At 38.2% G+C, this 20730-nt stretch overlaps 1 protein-coding gene across 1 annotated transcript in view; it reads left to right on the top strand.

Annotated features, from left to right (window-relative positions):
• The window catches only part of DLD (dihydrolipoamide dehydrogenase), a 39258-nt gene extending 21012 nt beyond the window's left edge, over positions 1 to 18246 (top strand). The window contains exons 6-14 of the mRNA XM_025872669.2: positions 471 to 571; positions 1720 to 1863; positions 2260 to 2361; positions 14229 to 14419; positions 14977 to 15147; positions 15669 to 15858; positions 16281 to 16418; positions 17324 to 17413; positions 17508 to 18246. Coding sequence (XP_025728454.1) covers positions 471 to 571; positions 1720 to 1863; positions 2260 to 2361; positions 14229 to 14419; positions 14977 to 15147; positions 15669 to 15858; positions 16281 to 16418; positions 17324 to 17413; positions 17508 to 17573 — 1193 coding nt within the window. The 3' untranslated portion in view covers positions 17574 to 18246. The remainder of the gene's footprint in view (positions 1 to 470; positions 572 to 1719; positions 1864 to 2259; positions 2362 to 14228; positions 14420 to 14976; positions 15148 to 15668; positions 15859 to 16280; positions 16419 to 17323; positions 17414 to 17507) is intronic.
• Positions 18247 to 20730: the final 2484 nt, after the last annotated feature.

The raw sequence follows: 20730 nt of genomic DNA, 5'->3' as shown, positions 1-20730 counted from the left end.
GATTAAATCCAGTTTATTAAACTCTTTTATATTACATTTTTACATTTAAAGTTTTCAGATGATTATTTTTGTTAGTTTTTGTTTCATGAAATAGTTGTTTCTTTTTACTTAAAATTTCAGGTGATGTTTTACTTTGCCATTTCTATTTAAATCTCATCCAGACCTATCATCATAAGGTGTTTGGAGAATATGTTGCCACAGTGGGATATAATGTCTGTTTTGGACTGAATTTTTCCCAAAGGTGGACTTTTTACAGTGTTTGAATGGTTCTATTTATTGAGATATGATGCTGTTGGTCTTTTTGCCAACTACGATTACTGTATCAGTTACTATACTTAAAAGTTTTAATACTGCCTTTTATACAGTTCTGTAAGCATTAGGCTGAAATTTTCCAGACTTTGATTAGTGAAAAATAGCCTCTTGCTTCAAGAATTTAGCTAAGGACTAAACATTTCTTTAACAAACCACAGTGTCTGAAGTTCGCTTGAATTTGGAGAAGATGATGGAGCAGAAGAGTACAGCAGTAAAAGCTTTAACTGGTGGAATTGCCCACTTATTCAAACAGAATAAGGTCAGTGATTTAACGTGCAGACGTCTGCTTTATTGTACGTACACATTAAACATGCTGATAGAGTGAGTCTTTTTTTTTAAATTTTTTATTGTTATGTTAATCACCATACATTACATCATTAGTTCTTGACGTAGTGTTCCATGATTCATTGTTTGTGCATAACACCCAGTGCTCCACGAAGAATGTGCCCGCTTTAATACCCATCACCAGGCTAACCCATCCCCCTACCCTCCTCCCCTCTAGAAACCTCAGTTTATTTTTCAGAGTCCATCGTCTCTCATGGTTCGTCTCCCCCTCCAACTTACTCCCCTTCATTCTTCCCCTCCTATCTTCTTTTTCTTTCTTCTTAACATATGTTGCATTATTTGTTTCAGAAGTACAGATCTGTGATTCAACAGTCTTGCACAATTCACAGCGCTCACCATAGCACATACCCTCCCCAATGTCTATCACCCAGCCACTCCATCCCTCCCACCCCCCACCACTCCAGCAACCCTCAGTTTGTTTCCTGAGATTAAGAATTCCTCATATCAGTGAGGTCATATGATCCATGTCTTTCTCTGATTGACTTATTTCACTCAGCATAACACCCTCCAGTTCCATCCACGTCGTTGCAAATGGCAAGATCTCATTCCTTTTGATGGCTGCATAATATTCCATTGTGTATATATACCACATCTTCTTTAGCCATTCATCTGTCGATGGACATCTTGGCTCTTTCCACAGTTTGGCTATTGTGGACATTGCTGCTATAAACATTGGGGTGCACGTACCCCTTCGGATCCCTACATTTGTATCTTTGGGGTAAATACCCAGTAATGCAATGGCTGGATTGTATGGTAGCTGTGATAGAGCGATTCTGTTAAAACTTGGCTGCTGGGTTTGGTTTTGTTTTGTTTTTGTTTTGTTTTATTGTTTTGTTTTTTTCTGGGGGTATTTATTTAATTAAAAATTGTATGCTAACCTGAAATAGATTCTCTGACATATAGAACAATTTTTTGCTGCTCCATGTGTAGCCTTACTAAGTGAGGAAGCATTTTGTATTGGATGTGTTATTTAATAGAGTATTTTTTTCCTATTAATCATGTTTTTTTAAATCATGAAAATCATTTTAAACTTTGTAAATCTATAAACATTCTTTTATAAAGGTTGTCCATGTAAATGGATATGGAAAGATAACTGGCAAAAATCAGGTCACTGCTACGAAAGCTGATGGCAGCACTCAAGTTATTGATACAAAGAATATTCTTATAGCTACAGGCTCAGAAGTTACTCCTTTTCCTGGAATCACGGTATGCTTTTTATGACTAGTGCAACCTCCCTTCAGAAACTACTTTATTCATGCTGTTTATGAACTTTGAGAAATGTCTAACTGAAATACTATATGTTGACAGTCATTCAGCTTTGGGAAGCTGACTGTCTTTATTCTGCAGTGATTTTGACCAGGAATAGAACACTTTATATTAAGATGGACTTGAATTCATGATGGTTCAAACCGACCATTTTGTTTTAAAATGCCAAATGATGGAAGTTTTAAGTGAGCATTTTTAATGGGATTTGATAAAATTGAGTCTATGGATAGAAGTCATAGATACCTCAAAACAAATAAATGTCTTAGTATTTTTTGTGAGGTCAGTTTATAAAACAGGTTTTTCCAAATAATTTTGATTGTATATATTTTATTATAGATTGATGAAGATGCAATAGTGTCATCTACAGGTGCTTTATCCTTAAAAAAAGTTCCAGAAAAGATGGTTGTCATTGGTGCAGGAGTAATAGGTGTAGAATTGGTAAGTAATGCTTTTTCTTCTCTTATTGCCTTCACGGAGTTGGAAGGGACTTCGTGGTCCCCTGTTTGATTCTTTGTACAGCCTTGCAAGCAGAGCAACATGGAGTTTGCTTAAACACTTGAGTCATAAAGAGTTTTCAAGACAATTTATTTATGTAATCATTGGTCATTAGGACATTCTCTTTTATTTTGAAATCTGCTTCCCTGTGTCTGCCACCCTTCTGGTTCCCTAGAGCTGAATTGATTTTTTTTAAAGTCTGACGGCCCTTCAGATACTCAAATCTGACTGCCCGTCAGTCCTTCGGGAGATAGTTCTCATTCTGAACAAACTGCATTTTAGATAAAGCTTCTGTGGCTCTTCTCCCTCTCTCCGTCCTCACCTTGATCCCTCTTACGTTTTGTCAGACTGCTTGCAACTCTCTGACTACCTTGCCATTTCATGCTTTCTGCCTACTTTGTTCTCCCTTCCTGTCCGTCAGGCGACTTTCCTGTATGACCAGTGACCTCGCCTTTTTTTTTTTTTTCCAAAAAAGTTTGTTTGTTTGTTTATTTATTTATGAGAGAGAAAGAGAGCAATCGGGGGGATGGAGAGGGACAAGCAGACTGCACTGGGCACGGAGCCCAATGTGGGGCTCGATCTCAGAACCCTGACATCTTGACATGAGCTGAAATCAGGAGTCAGATGCCCAACCGACTGAGCCACCCAAGGTGCCCTAGTCCTTAGGACCCTCTGTGTTTTTGCTCCCTCCATTTCCTGTCTTGACTACTTTCCTGATCTGCTTAGATTCCATAGTCCATCACTGTAGCTGCTCTTCTTGAGTCCCTTACCTCCTTGTTCCATCATCATACCTACTTAACAAAACTGTAGTCCTGATTAAATTTAGTGAGTGAGTCTACTCACTCACTCTCTCTCTTTTTTTTAAATGAAGTATAGTTGACATAATAGTGTTATATTAGTTTCAGGTATACAGCGTGGTGATGCCGTAACTCTATATATTAGGCTGTGCTCACCACAAATGCAGCTGCGATCTGTCACTATATAACACTGTTAAAATACTGTTGACTATATTATTTCCTATGCTGTACCATTTATCCCCATGACTTACTCATTTTGTAAGTGGAAGCCTCTACCTCCCACTCCCTTTGACCCGTTTTGCCAACTCTCCCACTCCCCTCCACTCTGGCAACCACCAGTTTATTCTGTATATTTACAGGTTTGTTTCTGCTTTTTTTGTTCAGTTGTTTGTTTGTTTGTTTTTTTTTTTTTTTTAGATTCCACATATAAGTGAAATCATACGGTATTTGTTTCTCTCTGACTTATTTCACTTAGCATAATATCCTCTATGTCCATCCATGTTGTTACAGCTCGGAAAAACCCATTCTTTTTTATGGCTGAATAATATTCCATTGTGTATAAAAGTACATCTTCATCCATTTATCAGAGGACACTTGGGTTGCTTCCATATCTAGGCTATAGTGAATATGCTGCACTAAACATAGGGGTGCATATATATATCTTTTCGAATTAGTGTTTTCCTTTTCTTTGGGTAAATACTCAGTAGCAGATTACTGGATCGTATGGTATTTCTATTTTTAATTTTTTGAGGAACCTCCAAACTGTCTTCCACAGTGGCTGCACCAATTTACATTCCCATCAGCAGTGCATGAGGATTCCTTTTTCTCCACATCTTTGCTAACACTTATTATTTCTCACTTTTCAGTACCCATTCTGACAGGTGTAAGGTGATTATCTGATTGTGGTTTTGATTTGCATTTTCCTGATGGCTAGTAATGTTGAGCATTTTTCACGTGTCTGTTGGCCAACTGTATGTCTTTGGAAAAGTGTCTGTTCACGTCCTCTGCCTGGTTTTTAAGTGGATTATTTGTATTTTTGATGTTGAGTTGTGTATGTTCTTTATATATTTTGGATATTCCTTATAGGATATATCATTTGTGAATTTCTTCCTCCATTCAGTAAGTTGCCTTTTTGTTTTTTCATGGTTTCCATTGCTGTGCAAAAGCTTTTTTATCTTGGTGTAGTCCCAGTTGTTTATTTTTGTTTTTGTTTCCTTTGAGGAGACAAATCTAGAAAAATGTTGCTAAGACTTAATGTCGGAGAGATTACTAGCTATGTTTTCTACTAGGAATTTTATGGTTTCCAGTCTTACATTAGTTCTTTAGTCTATTTTGAGTTTATTTTTATGTGCAGTGTAAGAAAGTGATCCAGTTTGATTCTTTGGTGTGTGGCTTTCCAGTTTTCCCAACACTATTTATTGAAGAGATTGTCTTTTCCCCATTGCATATCCTTGCTTCCTTTACCATAATTAATTGACCGTATAAACATAGGTTTATTTCTGGGCTTTCTAGTTTGTCCCATTGATCTGTGTGTCTCTTCTGTGCCATTAATTTACTTTTTTGATTATTATAGTTTTGTAGTATATCTTGAAATCTGTAGTATATCTTGAGGATTATGTTACCTCAACCTTTGTTTCTGTTTCTCAAGATTGTTTTGGCTATTATGGGTCTTTTTTGGTTCCACACAAATTTTAGGATTATTTGTTTTAGTTCTGTGAAAATTACTGTTGGTATTTTGATAGGGATTGCATTCAATCTGTGGATTGCTTTGGGGAGTAAGGACATTTTAACAATATTCTTCTGGTCCGTGAGCATGGTCTGTCATCAGTATTTTAAAACTTTCAGAGTATAGGTCTTTTACCTTCTTGGTTAACTTTATTTCTAGGTATTTTATTCTTTTTGGTGCAATTGTGAATAGAATTGTTTTCTGAATTTCTCTTTCTGCCACTTTGTTATTAGTGTATAGAAATGCAGACACTTGGTATATATTGATTTTTGTATGCTGCAACTTCACTGAATCCTTTTATTCCTTCTGATAGTTTTTTGGTGGAGTCTAGTTTTCTTTGTGTAGTGTCATGTCATCTGCAAATAGTGACAGTTTTACTTCTTTCTTATCAATTTGGATGCCTTTTATTTCTTGTCTGATTTCTGTGGCTAGGATTTCCAATGCTGTGTTGAATAAAGGTGTCTTCATTGTCTTGTTTCAGTCTTAGTGGAAAAGCTCTCCATTTTTTACCCTTGAGTATGATGTTATCTGTGGGTTTGTCATATATGACCTTTATTACGTTGAGGTATGTTCCCTCTAAACTTATTTTGTTGAGAGTTTTTATCATGAACAGGTGTTGAATTTTGTCAGATGTTTTTTCTACATCTATTGAGATCATCATATGATTTTTATCCTTCATTTTGTTATCGTGGTATATCACATTGATTTGAGGATATCAAACCATCCCCAGAATAAATCTGATTTCGTTGTGGTGAATCATTCTTCTAATGTATTGTTGAATTTGGTTGCCAAGCATTTGTTTTGGATTTTTGCATCTGTGTTCATAGGCATGTTGTCCTATAGTTTTCTTTTTTTTTTTTTTAAGTGTCTTTGTCTGGTTTGGTTATCAGAGTAATGCTGGTCTTATAGAATGTATTTGGAAGCTTTCCTCCTATTCTGTTTTTTTGGAATAGTTTGAAGAAGATAGGCTTTAACTCTTTTTTAAGTGTTCGGTAGAATTTACCTATAACTCCATCTGGTCCTGGACTTTTTGTTTGTTGGGAGATATTTGTTTTGTTTTTGATTTTCGGAGGAAGAACAATTTATTTCATACCTCAATCTGAGAGTATATTGCCTAGCTTCTGAAGCTTCCTTTTGGTTACAGATTCAGTTTTGTTACTAGTAATTAGTCTGTTCAGGTGTTCTCTTTTCTTCCTGATTTAGTTTTGGAAGATTGTACGTTTCTAGGAATTTAATGGTTTCGTTTCTTCTGTGTTGTCCAGTTTGTTGGCATGTAATTTTTCATTGTTGTCTCTTATAATCCTTTGTAATTCTGTGTGTTGGTTTTTACATCTCTTTCTCATTTCATTTATTTGGGCCCTCTCTTTTTTTCTTGGGTCTGGCTAAAGGTTTGTCAATTTCATTTTTCTTTTCAAAGAAAGCTCTTAGTTTCATTGATTTTTATTATTTTTTAATCTCTTTTATTTCTGCTCTGATTTTTTCCTTTTTACTAACTTTGGGCTTTGCTTTTTTTTTTTTCTTTCTAGTTTCTTTTGTAAGGTTGGATTGTTTGAGATTTTTCTTGCTTTTTGGTTGTATTGCTATCAATTTCCATCTTAGAACTGCTTCCTCTGTGTGCCAAAGATTTTGCACCATTGTGTTTTAGTTTTCACTTGTCTCCATGTATTTTTTTAATTTTCTTTTTGCTTTTTTTGTTGAGCCATTGATTGTTTTGTTTTTTTAAGATTTTATTTATTTGAGAGCGAGAGAGAAGAGATTGAGCACAAGCGGGGGATGGGGCAGAGTAGAGACAGAGAAGCAGACTCCCTTCTGAGCAGGGAGTCCAACACAGGGCTCGGTCCCAGGACCCTGTGATCATGACCCGAGCCAAAGGCAGACACTTAACCGACTGAGCCACCCAAGTGCCCCGAAATACTTCTAAATTTGGTGAGAACTGTTTTGTGGCCTAACGTGATTTGTCCTGGAGAATGTTCCATGTGCACTTGAAAAGAATGTATTTTGTTGTTTTTGGATCAGATGTTCTATATATATCTGTTAGGTTCATTTAGTTCAATGTCTTGTTCAAAGACACGATTTCTTTACTGATTTTCTCCATTGGTGCAAGTTGGCTATCCCCTACTGTTACTGTCAGTTTCTCCTTTTATGTCTGTTAATATTTGTTTTATGCATTTAGGTCCTCCAATATTGGGTGCGTAGATATTTACAATTGTTATATCCTCTTGTTGGATTGATCCCTTTATCATTATGCGATGCCGTTGTCTCTTGTTACAGTCTTTTTTTTTTTTTTTTTTAAGATTTTATTTATTTGATAGAGAGAGAGACAGCCAGAGAGGGAACACAAGCAGGGGGAGCAGGAGAGGGAGAAGCAGGCTTCCCGCAGAGCAGGGAGCCCGATGCAGGGCTGGATCCCAGGACCCTGGGATCATGACCTGAGCCGAAGGCAGATGCTTGACGACTGAGCCACCCAGGCGCCCCTATTTTTACTTTTTGAACGGGAAAAGCAATTTAATCATTTCCAGTGATTTTTGTAAGTAAAGAAATTCCTAACTATTGTATGGTCACTTCATATTTAACATTGTATGACTATTAAAAGCAAACAATTAAATGAGAAAATGCACAGTACAATGGAAATAGCTTGTTATTCAACACATAGAGTAGATCTCAAAAACAAAGACAACACACTCAACCAGGGAGCTTAAAATATCAAATCAAAACCCAAAGAACTAGAAGGAAAAAAAAATCCTTCAAAAAGACAACTTTCACCTTCCTCAGCCAGTGCTTTACAATGTGAGAAGCACTGATACCTTCCAGCTCCTACAGGTCAGGTCTTCTACATACAGCAGTAAGAGTTCTGTGGCTGGATTTGCCAAGAAACAGTTCCATCCCCAGAACTTTCTGTATCAGACAGGATCCTTTTTTTTTTTTTAACCAAGATACTTTCTATAGAATTCCAAACCAAAAGGTACTGCTTAAGGCATCTTTTTTTTTTATATAACATTTTTCTCTTCTACAGTCTATTTTAAAGTCTGTTTCGTCTCTAATGTAAGTATTGATAACCTGGCTTTTTTTTTGGCTTCTGTTTGCATGAAATATCGTTTTCCATCCTTTCCCTTCCAGTCTACAGGTGTCTTTATGTCTGAAATGATTCTCTTGTAGGCAGCAGATAGATGGGTCTTGTTTTTTTGTCCATTCCATCAAGCCTATATTTTTTGTTGGAGTATTAAGACTACACTTAATTATTGATAGCTATATACTTAGTGCCTTTTTGTTCATTGTTTCCTCATTGTTTTTGTAGTTTTTCTGTTTCTTTTCTTGCTCTTTTTCCTTGTGATTGATGACTTTAGTGTTAGGCTTGGCTTTTTCTCTTTATTTTTTGTGTATCAGTTAGAGGTTTTTTTTGTGGCTATCATGTGGTTCATATATAACATCTTACGTATATAGCAGTTTGTATTAAGTTGATGGTCACTTAAATTTGAACATCTAAAAGGACTTCGTTTATATTCCCCCACCTTCCATGTTTTATGTACTTGTTACTATATTTTACATTTTTTAATTGAGTCCCCTTAACTTTTTTTTTTAATTTATAATTTACTCATTGAAGTGGGCTGGAGCTGGGGGTGCCTTGGCCTTGAGGGGGATGGCTGGAGCTGGTGTGGGCTAGGCCCAGGGCTCACTGAGGCGGCAGGCCATTTAGGGCGCCTGGGCCCTGCTCCTGTCTGCGCTATCAAGGTGGAGAGGGAACGTAATCAATAGCACTTGTTAGCCTCTCCAGGTCTGGAGAGATTTCCAGCAGTTTCCCCACCATTTAGCCTATGCTATAGCATTTCTTCACTATATAGTCATTTGGCTCTTTAAAGGGTTGTGCTTTTTTGCTGTGCCCCAGGGTGGGCATATTTGCTCGTGGCTCCTCAGTGCTGTCCCTCCCTCTTGCAGTTGGTAATGTTGGGGTTCGGGTTCCCACTGTTACCATTGTCTCAGGCTCTCCGCCTGTTCTTTGTGTGGTCCCGCTATCCTTGTACGGAAGCATTCAGTCATTCCTCAGCTCTTTCAGAGGAATTGCTGTATATGGAGGTGTAGATTCCATCTGTCTGTGGGAGGTGAATTCAGGGTCTTCCTATGCTGCCATCTTGGATATTTCTGGGCTTTTATATCTAAGCGCCTATTAGCATCTCTACTGATCTCACAGACGCTGAATTCAGTAAATTTGTGACTTAATCTTTTCCTCTCCCTCCTCCCTCTCTCACCCCCAAATAAACAAAACCCAAACCCGTTTCTTTCGTAGTATTCTCATCTCAGAGTTCCACCCTACATCTAGAGGCTTAAGCAGGAAGTTTGGGAATTGTACGTGACTTCTGTCATGTCATCGTGCCTCCTGCTGAGTCCGACAGTGGGTCCTAATGTGATGCTACAAGACACACATCTCACGAATATGGCCTCCTTTTTACACACATCTGCTTAGATCCCAGTTCAGGCCAGTGTCATTTCTTACCCTAAGTCTCTGACTTTTTTCGTGTTTTTCTAATCTAATCTCCCCAGAGTGGCTGAAGTCCTCTCCTATAACAAGAATGTAATCCTGTCCCTTCCCTGCTAAAAATCCTTCAGTAACTAGTGGATAAATTCAAAATCTTCAATGTTGCTGAAAGGCCAGCATGATGTGGCCCTGGCTCAAAATCTCCAGCCTCATTTCTAGCCCTTCTCCCTCTCAAACTATGTTCTAGGTACAGCGAAATACCAGTTGTTTAGAGAATACGTTGTTTCTCTTATCTGTAGGCCTTCTGTTTGGAACATACTTCCCTCTCCCAGTCTCTGCTCTCAGGGCCTTCCCTGACAACCCTTAGGTACTCTTGCTGAGTGTCCCATTGCACCTGTACTTGCTACAGTATTTATCTCACTTTACTGATCTTTCTTGTTCACTTGTCTCTCTCTCATTAAATCATCCACTGCCTGAGGTCAGAGGTCATGGCTCTTTCATCGACTGTGCATCTTTAATGCATAGCATGGGACGTGTTAGCTTTTATTATTACTGCCGAGTAAACATGTGTTAATACCTTTCAGAAGTCAGCTTAGAAGTTACTTTTTTAGCCCAGACTTCTTTTTTTCTGAGAAGGTACAAGTCTTTCTTTGAGTCTTGAGTATATGTCTGCATCTTTGTATCGCCTGCTGATTAACAGTATATTGCATTTGTTTATGTCTGCCTTTCCTACAGGACCATAAACTCCTTGAAGGCAAGGACTGAGTGTCATTCATATTCGAATCTCTGTTGCTTTCCTTAATGCTGCTTACACAGGGCTTGTAGATCCCGGATCGTTACTTTGTTGTCATCCTTCTGATCTGGGTCTCCTCTATCAGGATCACTTGGAAATGGTGTTCAGAACTAAGCATGATACTCTGGATAATTGAGAGAACTTGTTTTTGATATGTAATCTACTTCGTTTAATATAATTCTTTAGGATCAATTTAATTATTTTTTCTTTTTCAAAGCACGTATCGAGTTTATAGTCAGTTGAAAAATTCACATCTTTTGCTTGAGGAATTTTGAGTTTTTAAGCCTAAATATAAATAAACCTAAATAAAGGATTTTGAACCTTTATCCTTGGTTTAATCTGATGCTCACTTATGCCTGTTATTCCAGTCTTTTTCTTTGTCTTGATTCGGTCATCCTTACACTTAACTGCCTTTTCTTGCCATGTGTAATTCACAAATCTGGAAAGCATGTTAACTAAGGCATGTGGCCTATCATCTGATCTTACCTAAATCGATTTATGAAACTGTCTCTGGTGTCCTTCACAGCAGTATGAAGTATTGAAAGCCATCTGACTCTACAGTCTTTAACCTGTTTATAAAATGCATTTGAATCTCCACTGATGCGTCACATCTAAGGGATGTGAAATTTTCTTTTTTTTTTTTTTTGAAGACTTTGCTGATAATAAAAATATCCTACATTATTGTCCAGTCCAGAAAAGATCAGTTTACATGACTTGCTTGGAATACTTGTGATAGTATCTAATAATTACCAAACCAGCTGTTTAAATCATCTCTTCTAGTATTTAGCGGGGATTGACCTCTGTTCCATGTTTCAAAATCTGTTTTCCAGAATCTGTTGTTCTCACTTTTGAAAATTTTAGGCAATGTATTTATTGTCTGTCTGGCTCCATTTGACAGTTCCCGTATGCTAATTAAGTTCCCAGAATTCACTGACTGACAGTGTCTCTGTCATCAAATTATGATCGAATTTGTTTGGAGAGTTAACTTATCGAAAATGACTAGTTTTCTTATCTTCGTATTTCCTCCATTCATTCCACTTTGAAAGTTGTTCTCATGGGTGGATAAAATGAGCAAGAAAAAGGAATAACATAGATTTACTTTCTTCTGTTGGTAAGTATAATAATAACCTGAAGAAATAATTCTCCTTCTTTCATTTCAGCACTTTTGCCTTAGGGTATTTTTATAAGCATTGGGTCATTTTAAACATTTTAATATTTTAGGTGTCTCTTCCTATATTGAATGTTTTTACAAATGTCTTTTTAAAAATTTAAACTTATTAGAGATAACTTACCAGGTAGTCATACTTCTCTCTTAAATTTCTCATAAAGATTATTCATGTGACTTTATTTTTTCATAGTTTACCTTTTTCTGTTCCAGTTTAATATAGTGCTTAAAGAATATAGGTTTTAGAATCAGGTTTCAAATTTGAATTTCAGCTCTGCTTCTTAATGATTTATGTGCTTATTGTTAAATGAATGAGCTTCTCTGAACTAGTTGATTCATCATAAAAGTCCCCGTTTTAATAAGACTAACTGCCTTCTAGGATTATTGTTGGGATTTAGTAAGGTAATATATATAAAACACTTAACCCAGTGTCTGGCAGCTAATAAGCTCTAACACAGTGCCTGACGTCTAATATCTGGTAGATACTATTAGAGTTTTCCTATTTTTTAGGATTTTGAAATCCATTTTCCTAAAGAGTAAGGCATTTGTCCAGCTCTCTGCGCTCATTATTCCCTCCTTTGAATTCAAGTTGATGCTTCTTACCATTTCCCACTTTCTTACTATCTCTTTTTGTTGTTGAAAATGTGATTTTGTTCTTTTTTGTGGCTGAATAATATTCCTGGGTATGTATACCACATGTTCTTTTTTTACTCTTATTTTTTGTTGAAGTATAGTTGAATATATTATTAGTTTCAGGCGTACAATGTTGACTTGATACACTCTTACTATTTCTTACTTTGTAATTTAGGTTCAGAGGAGTGTATTTTTAACACCTTCATTGAGATGCAGTTCCTATATCCTTCACCCGTTTAAATCAAGTGTACAGTCCAGTGATTTTTTTTTTAGTATGTTCACAGAGTTGTGCAGTTGTCGGCACGATCCTCATTCCAGAGCATTTTCGTCATCTCAGAAAGAAACCCCACGTCCACTGGCAGTGACTCTACATTCCTCCCTTCTCCCAGGCCCTGGAAACCACTAACCTACTTTCTGGGATGGTGGAATTGCCTATTTTGGACTTTGCACATAAGCGGAATTCATACGATATGTGGCCTTTATGTCTCTGGCTTCTTCACTTAGCATCATGTTCTCAGGGCTCATGTATACTTTGTAACTCTTCGGGGCCAAATACTCTGTTCTGTGGCTAGAGTACGTTTGTTTCTCCATTCATCCGTTGATGGACACTTGGCTGGTTCCCACTTCGGGACTCGTAGGAACAGCACTGCTGTGAATGTTTGTGTACAGGTTTCTGTCTGGACATCTGTTTTCTTTTCCCTTGTGTGAAATCTAAGAGTGGGCTTGTTGGGGCAAATGGTGGTTCTCCTTTTGAGGAGCACTGTTTGCAGAGTGGCTGTGCTGTCGTCCACGTCCTCCCACGGGGAGCAGCGCTGCTTTTTTTGATTTGAACCATTTTCATAGGTGTGTAGTTGTACCTCCTGGCTGTTTTAATTTGCGTTTCTCTAGTGGCTTGTAATGTGGAGCATCTTCCTATGTGCTTATTTTCCATCTCTGCATTGTCTTTTGTGATGTACCTCTTTAACTATTTTGTCTGGTTTTTTATTGGATTTGCTATTTAATTTTGAGAGATCTTTGTGCAAAGGATATAAATCCTTTATCATAAAGATGTTTTGCAAATATTTTTTTCGCCGTCTGTGGCTTCTCTGTCTCTATTCTTAATATTAGCTTTAGAAGAGAAGTTTTTAATTTTGATGTAGTCTTTTTTTTTTTCTTTCATGGGTGTGCTTCTGGTGTTGTGTGACCCCAACTCAGGGTCACAAAGGTTCTTTCCTATGTTTTTGTCCGTAAGTTTTATAGCCTTGGGTTTTACAATAAGGTCCGTCATTCATTTTGAGTTAATTTTTGCATATGCTTGTGATTGGATTTTTAGTGTCACTGTATTGCCTTTAGTTAACTCAGCACTCATTCCAGAACTCCGCAAAAACTCCGGAAATTTTAAAAATGAATGCATAAACCTAATATTGGAAAGGTAAACCTCTTATTTTAAATTACCAGATGATTTTAATACAAATTCTTGAAAAGGATATGTTCATGGTTTTTCATATTTTATCTAATGCTGTAAAATTATATTCATCTTACCTATCTCATAAATAGGCATCCAGACATTTTAATTGTTAAAATGTTGTTAAAAACTAGCATGCAGTTTAAATTTTAATTTGAATAAAAAAGTAAACATTTTATTTTCTGTTGAGAAAATAAAATATGAAGCAGTTTAATATTTTACAAATACCAGTAATTAGTAGGAGTCCGAGGACCTTCTCCTTCTCCTTCTCCTTCTCCTTCAGGACCTTCTTTCCCTCTTGTTTCCCTCTTCCTGGACCAATTCCCACGTAGCTCATTCCCTCTTGTTGTGCACATGTCAGTCCAGTGAAGCTTTCCCTGATGACCATGCCCTTTAAAATTACAGCCTTACTCCTTCCAGCAGTCCTGGTTCCGCTTCCTGATTTATTTTCCTCAGAGCACTTTACTGTCCTCTGTGTGAATTTTACTTAATCTGCCTCCTCTACCAGAATGTAAGCTCTCTGGGGGCAGCATTTTGTTCACTGATGTGTGTCTGGCATGTAGTAGGTGCTCAATAAATGTTGAAGGAATGAACAGATTAATATGTGAAATACATGAAACGTATTTATTTGCCAGGGTGTTCATTTTAAACTCTAGAGCTGATAGGGACATGCTAACAAAAGGGAGTATCTGACAAGAGATTATTTACGATGCTTCAGTAAATATTTGCTCTAGAAACCTCTATTTTTATTTTTGTGATTTTTAAAAATTACTATCTACAGGGTTCAGTTTGGCAAAGACTTGGTGCAGATGTGACAGCAGTTGAGTTTTTAGGTCATGTTGGTGGAGTTGGAATTGATATGGAGATATCTAAGAACTTTCAGCGCATCCTTCAAAAACAAGGATTTAAATTTAAATTGAATACAAAAGTTACTGGTGCTACCAAGAAGTCAGATGGAAAAATTGATGTTTCGTAAGTATGCTCCATTTGGTGTTGATATGATATCTTTATCTGTGTGCTTAAGGAAAACACTCCTTTTTTCAGAATCAGATTTAGGGCCATTTTATTGCTTGATATAAGTCCGTATTGCTTATTAAATTGGTCCAATGAAATTCATGATTAAGTTGATGCTAGGAAACTTAATCCAGTGTTCTCACTGTAATGTGCTTTCTCATAGTATACGTTCAGAAATATTTAAACTCTCAACGTTCAGTAAAACTCAGTGTTTTTAGATATTATATGGGGAAATCAGTAATAATATTAAATTGCTTACTGTGTGCCTGGCACTTCAGAGCCATTACTTGATCTTTCTGACTCTTAAGTCCTGTGTTCTCGACCTGTGCTCTCCTTACCTGTTTTTGTGCGGTTTGAACAATAGACCTCTAGAGGATTTGTACGCGTTTTCGTTGCCTGACTCCAGTTTGTTAGAAGTGTCAGCAGTGCTCGAGAAACTTCTGGTCTTCCATTTCTCAGTCTCTCAGCTGTTCTCTCGATGCGTGTTTAACAGTCACACACTGTGTGTCCTCTAGTATTGAAGGTGCTTCTGGTGGGAAAGCCGAAGTTATCACGTGTGACGTACTCTTGGTTTGCATTGGACGACGACCCTTTACTCAGAACTTGGGACTGGAAGAGCTTGGAATTGAATTAGATCCTAGAGGTAGAATTCCAGTCAATACCAGATTCCAGACTAAAATTCCAAAGTAAGTTGGATAATTATTTGCATTTTCAAAAGTTTAAAAATTTATTTTAAACTCTATTTTGAAAGTAAGACTTTTGTCATGCTTAAAAAATGCACTGGCTTTGGGGAAGAAGAATAAACTCATATGTTAAAAACAAAAATAATTGAATGTTTTCATTACTCAAAGATGAGAACCTGAACTCACAGATGTGTACTTTATATATTTTTTGGTTACTTAGTAACTAGAGACTTCTGTTACCATGGCCTAATGAAGAGGAGTAGATGTGGTGGCAGAAGCTGACTGTTCTTGGGTGCCTGGGTGGCTCACTTGGTTGGGCGACTGCCTTCGGCTCAGGTCATGATCCTGGAGTTCCAGGATCGAGTCCCGCATTGGGCTCCCTGCTCGGCAGGGAGTCTGCTTCTCCCTCTGACCTCCCCCCTTCTCATGCTCTCTCTTGTCTCATTCCCTCTCTCAAATAAATAAAATCTTTAAAAAAAAAATTTAAAAAAAAGAATCTGACTGTTCTTTTGTCTCTGTGGCAGTATCTACGCGATTGGTGATGTGGTTGCCGGTCCAATGCTGGCTCACAAAGCAGAGGATGAAGGCATTATCTGTGTTGAAGGAATGGCTGGTGGCGCTGTGCACATTGACTACAACTGTGTACCATCTGTGATTTACACACACCCGGAAGTTGCTTGGGTTGGCAAATCAGAAGAGCAGTTGAAAGAAGAGGTAATTCTGAATGCGGGGGTAGTTTTAATGCCATCGTATGAATTGAGTTAATGACACTGGTGGTTGAGAATCATTTTCTTATTGTATTAATGCATTTTGAAATTAGAACATTATAGCTTATATATTTTTTCCTTTGTTGGTGGCATAGAGGAGATCATTCACTTGCCTGCCTTCAAACTAGTAATTCCAAAGCTCTTACATTTTTCTTTGAAATATACCCAGATAGACTGATGTTTGCATTTGCTTGTGCTTGTACCCAAAATGTATTTCATTAGCAAGCAGTCAGTTCTGGTCTTGCCCTCAGTATACTCCGAAGAATTGCCTTCTTGGGATTTATTTTCTGAACCAGTGGTAGATGATTGCGCCAACAGGAATGCATTTTTTCAGAGTTTATGCAGGTTCTCATTTTTTGTCTCTCGCAGGGTATTGAGTACAAGGTTGGGAAATTCCCCTTTGCTGCTAACAGCAGAGCTAAGACAAATGCGGACACAGATGGCATGGTGAAGATTCTGGGACAGAAATCAACAGACAGGGTGTTGGGAGCACATATTCTGGGACCAGTGAGTGTCCTAAAATCCCAAATCCCATTACGATTTCTGGAAAGCACTGCTATTTTGATGTAAAGCCAGCTGCTGTTTACATGCTGAGGTTATTATTTACCAGCAGTTTGTGTGCTGTTTCTGACAAGGCGACCGGCAGCACTCTCACACGCTTGCCTGTCACATCATCTGCTTTCCGTACCTCAACTGACATTATCCTCTTAAGACCTGCCCTGGGCCCTGGCCCTGCTGAAAACTCGTCAGTGGCCCTTTTCCGCCTCGGGCTGTTACGTACAAGGCCCCACTCACTCTGGGCCTGTCTGCCTTCCTGACCTCATGTCTTCCCACCCTTCCCTTTCGCTCGTTAATTCCCTGCCTCATGGGCCTTCTCTCAGTTTCCTAACAGGCCAGTGTTCCCATTTTAGAGCCTTTGTGCTTGTGGAACCCATAGCTTGGAATACTGTGCCTCCAGGTCTTTTTGCATGACTGGCTCCTATGAGGTCTCAGCTCAGATGTTACCTCCTAAGAGAAGCCCTTCCTACCACTGACCCTGAAGTACGCACTTCCCCTCGGGATCTGCTGTAATAATGATGGTGAAACACTGGAGTCCTTAGTCTGTAATACATTTTTCTGTATACGTGCAGTAACTTAATGTTCACAATTCTGGGGGGCAGGAGTTGCTCTGCCCATTTTTGAAGTGACTAAATGGAATGAAGCACACAGAGTGAGTGCTCAAAGGGACTCCGCAGTAGGATTTGAATCCAGGCCAGCTGGCTCCGGAGCCCAAACTCTTGTCTTCTGTGCCGCCTTTCCTGTTAAGCTTGTCCTGACTGGAGGCAGTTAGTTAACTGCTCTAACAGCGAATCCTGGTAGCTTGTAGTTTTTGCCATGGGAAGAAAATGACTTCTTGGTCTGTTATTTTAAAGGGTGCTGGTGAAATGGTGAATGAAGCCGCTCTCGCGCTGGAGTACGGAGCATCCTGTGAAGATATAGCCAGAGTCTGCCACGCGCATCCGGTAATTATCGACAACATACAGAATTAATGGTTACCTCAGGTTTCTTCTCACCCACAAATATTTGGTTTCTAATTTTAAATTTCTTCCCTTGCAGACCTTATCAGAAGCTTTTAGAGAAGCAAACCTGGCTGCATCATTCGGCAAATCAATCAACTTTTAAATTAGAAGATTATATTTTTCTGAAATTTCCTGGGAGCTTTTGTGGAGGTCACATTTCTGAACAGGAAATGCTCACAGCTCCAAGAATTTCTAGGACTGAATTATGAAACTTTTGGAAGGTTTTAATAGGTTCGGACAGAATGGAATAATCTCATCTATTTTAAATAAATTTAATATTTTGTTTCAGTGCATTAATATTGCAGAAAAAAGCTACTTTTATAGTAGCATCCAGGAAAATTTTCTTCAACCCATATTTTCATGCAGTTTCCGAAAAGATTCGACTTCACTAAATTTATGTTTCTTAGCTTTTTATCTCTGCTATTGTAAAGTTGGATTTACTTACGTGGATGGAGCTGGCGTAGGGTATGTGAGCCAGCTGTGTTTGAAGCAAGGTGATCAAGTTATTTTAAACTTGGTTTTCATATTGGAAACAGAGTCATTAGAATAAGATTAAATATGTATAAACCAAACTGATGTAAATACAACAATGATCTCATTTAATCCCCAAATTCTTGCAGTTTAGAGGTAGAATTTATGTTTAAATTTTTAAGGACCCATTGAGGTCTACAGTTAACCAAATTGAGGTATATCTGGGAAATTCAAATATTAAATAAAGAAGTAAATGTATTACAGCCCGGAATGAAAATACAGAAATAAACAGTCTTAAATATTCATGTACTGGTTGTTTTGAGTGGATGTCAAGATGGTCCTAGTTCTTTTATGGCTACCTGTGGTGTATATTCTTATTTCTGTTTATTATTCCTTTTCTAGGCCTGGATGTATCTTTTTACCACACTGGGGGACAACGTTAAGGCATTTAAAAGGTCATTACCCTTTCATCTGTTTTAGTGATACCAGCTAACTGGAGCATACACTTTTGGAGACACAGCATATGGGAAAATTTAATCCGCTGTCTTCTGTGGATTTCCAGTATATCTGTGGCTGGGTAAATGACTATTTCTTTAAAGAGTGCTATAAAATCATATTTGTTGATTAATGTTTAAAATGGCCAGCTCTTGAAACACTTCAGTAACAAAGTATTGAATGTTAAAATAGGCTTTTGCGTTTTTTAGTTAAATTTAAGAATCAGATTTAGGATAGCACATTCTAAAAAGGAAAAACCTAAAGTACTAGAAATACGCAAACTAGATACTCACTTGATTGCAATTTAAAGATCACAGCCTAAGGAAAAGTTTAGAGAATGTAATGTGTCAGCAGAAAGCCATGTGGGATAAGATACTGTCAGTCGCTCAGTTAGAAGGAAAATGTTGAGTCGTCTTCAGGTTTTATTTGCATCATCAATGGGCCACAGTTCCCTTTTTCTTCTATGTCCAGTAGTCTCGGACTGTATTATAGTTATTATGAATGATCCATTGTAAAGACTGGATTTTCTTACCTACCTCTGAAAAATAGGGAATTTGTTTCAGTGGGCAGTCAACTTGGCTGAACCCTAACTGCATCATCTTTGCTGGGGGGCAGCAGCTGAAACATCTGCCCCGTTGTTTGAGCTCTACCTTGGCTGCATTATAGCTCAACCGGACACTGGGCAAATGATAGCAGAGTTGGGAGCCCCCCCCCCATGTATTAGTTATTCTAGTTGCCCCCGACTCAGTCGTTCAATTCCTTAACCAGTAAAACTTGGCTTCCCCCCGATGTCATACTTGCTGGGACCTGCCCTCAGGTGAAAAGCCATTAACAATGGGAGTTTCACCCAGTGGTGTTCTTTGTCAACTCCCCTCTACCTTCTGCCTGCTTCTGGTGGGTCTCCAGGACCTTTACTTTAAAAAATATCTATTTTGTTCAGTTTGCAGTAGTTATTAGCAGGAGGGCTGGCCTGACACATGCTACTTGGCCATTACTGGAAATGACCTCTGTGTGTTTTAAAATCTGAAATCCCGATATTCTGTGAAGTGCTAGCTTATTTAAACTTCAAACATATCCCCTACTCTAGGGGAAAAAAAAATGAGAAAAAAAATAATGAGAAATAGAGTTTAATATGAAGTCCTAGCTATAGAAACACACAAAATAGTTCTGTGTAGGTGGGAATGAAGTTGTGGGTATAAAACATTTAAATGTTCACTAATTTACGAAGTTCTCAGTATTTTCTTGGCTTATGAAGAGTGGGAATTAGCTGTCCAGTTCCCTGAGCTGATGAAAATGAGTGATTTCAGGGCGCCTGGGTGGCTCAGTCGTTAAGCGTCTGCCTTCAGCTCAGGTCATGATCCCAGGGTCCTGGGATCGAGTCCCGCATTGGGCTCCCTCCTCGGAGGGAAGCCTGCTCTCCCTCCCACTCCCGCTGCTTGTGTTTCTGCTCTTGCTATCTCTGTCTCTGTCAAATAAATAAATAAATAAATCTTAAAAAAAAAATAAAATGAGTGATTTCAAAGTGACATCTTGAGTTTAGCTAAAAAGGAGCGGGTAGTAGTAAAGATTTCTATTTTAAGTGAAATACTTAAGATTCTTAAGGGAAAAAAATTAGTTGCTGTAGCAGATGAGGTAAAACCAATTTGCTAGGCAGTAGGATCTCTACCTAAATAAAAGTGACAAATAATTGCCTTGAAAGAGAGGGGGGTTGCCTTATTGTTTATATTACATCTGTTTACATAACTTCGGTTCAGGCCCAGCTTCAAATGCAGCTGTGTTGTAGGTGTGGATGATGGTTCAGTGCTACACAGAACTTGTCTTGCTCTAATAGGAATTTGTGAAAAGACCACTTAGGCCTTGCTTGGCCCGTTCTCCAGCTTAGCTCTGAGGTTGACATGGGTTTGGCAGTTGGAATACAGCTGTTTTCTTTATCCTGTGGAATAAGTGATTGTTCTGTGATTGTTTTGGCCTCACGTACAGACCGTAGCAGAGAATCTTTTAGTTTGTGAAATCTAATAAAGTACAATATAAACACTGAAAAGTTACAGCACTTTGTACTGTGATTGGCTGGCACTGCTCAGTTGGCAGGAGCAACGTTCCTAAACTCTGGCTGGGTTTCATTTCAGTCTTCCCCCCCCCCCCCCACCACCCAGCATAGGGCCAGGATTGCTCACACTTAAAAGTCAGTTTACCAGCCTGATTTTCTAAAAATTGCTTTTTGTTCTCTTTCTCAGAGCAAGGAGTATTTAGAGGAGCTTTGGAGATCGGAGCAACTGAGCCGCCACTGAAATGGT

Source organism: Callorhinus ursinus, unplaced genomic scaffold, assembly GCF_003265705.2.
Source record: "Callorhinus ursinus isolate GAN/ISIS: 27379988/994484 unplaced genomic scaffold, GSC_fseal_2.0 scaffold12, whole genome shotgun sequence".
Lineage (NCBI taxonomy): Eukaryota > Metazoa > Chordata > Mammalia > Carnivora > Otariidae > Callorhinus > Callorhinus ursinus.
This window is presented reverse-complemented; position numbering and strand designations above follow the sequence as displayed.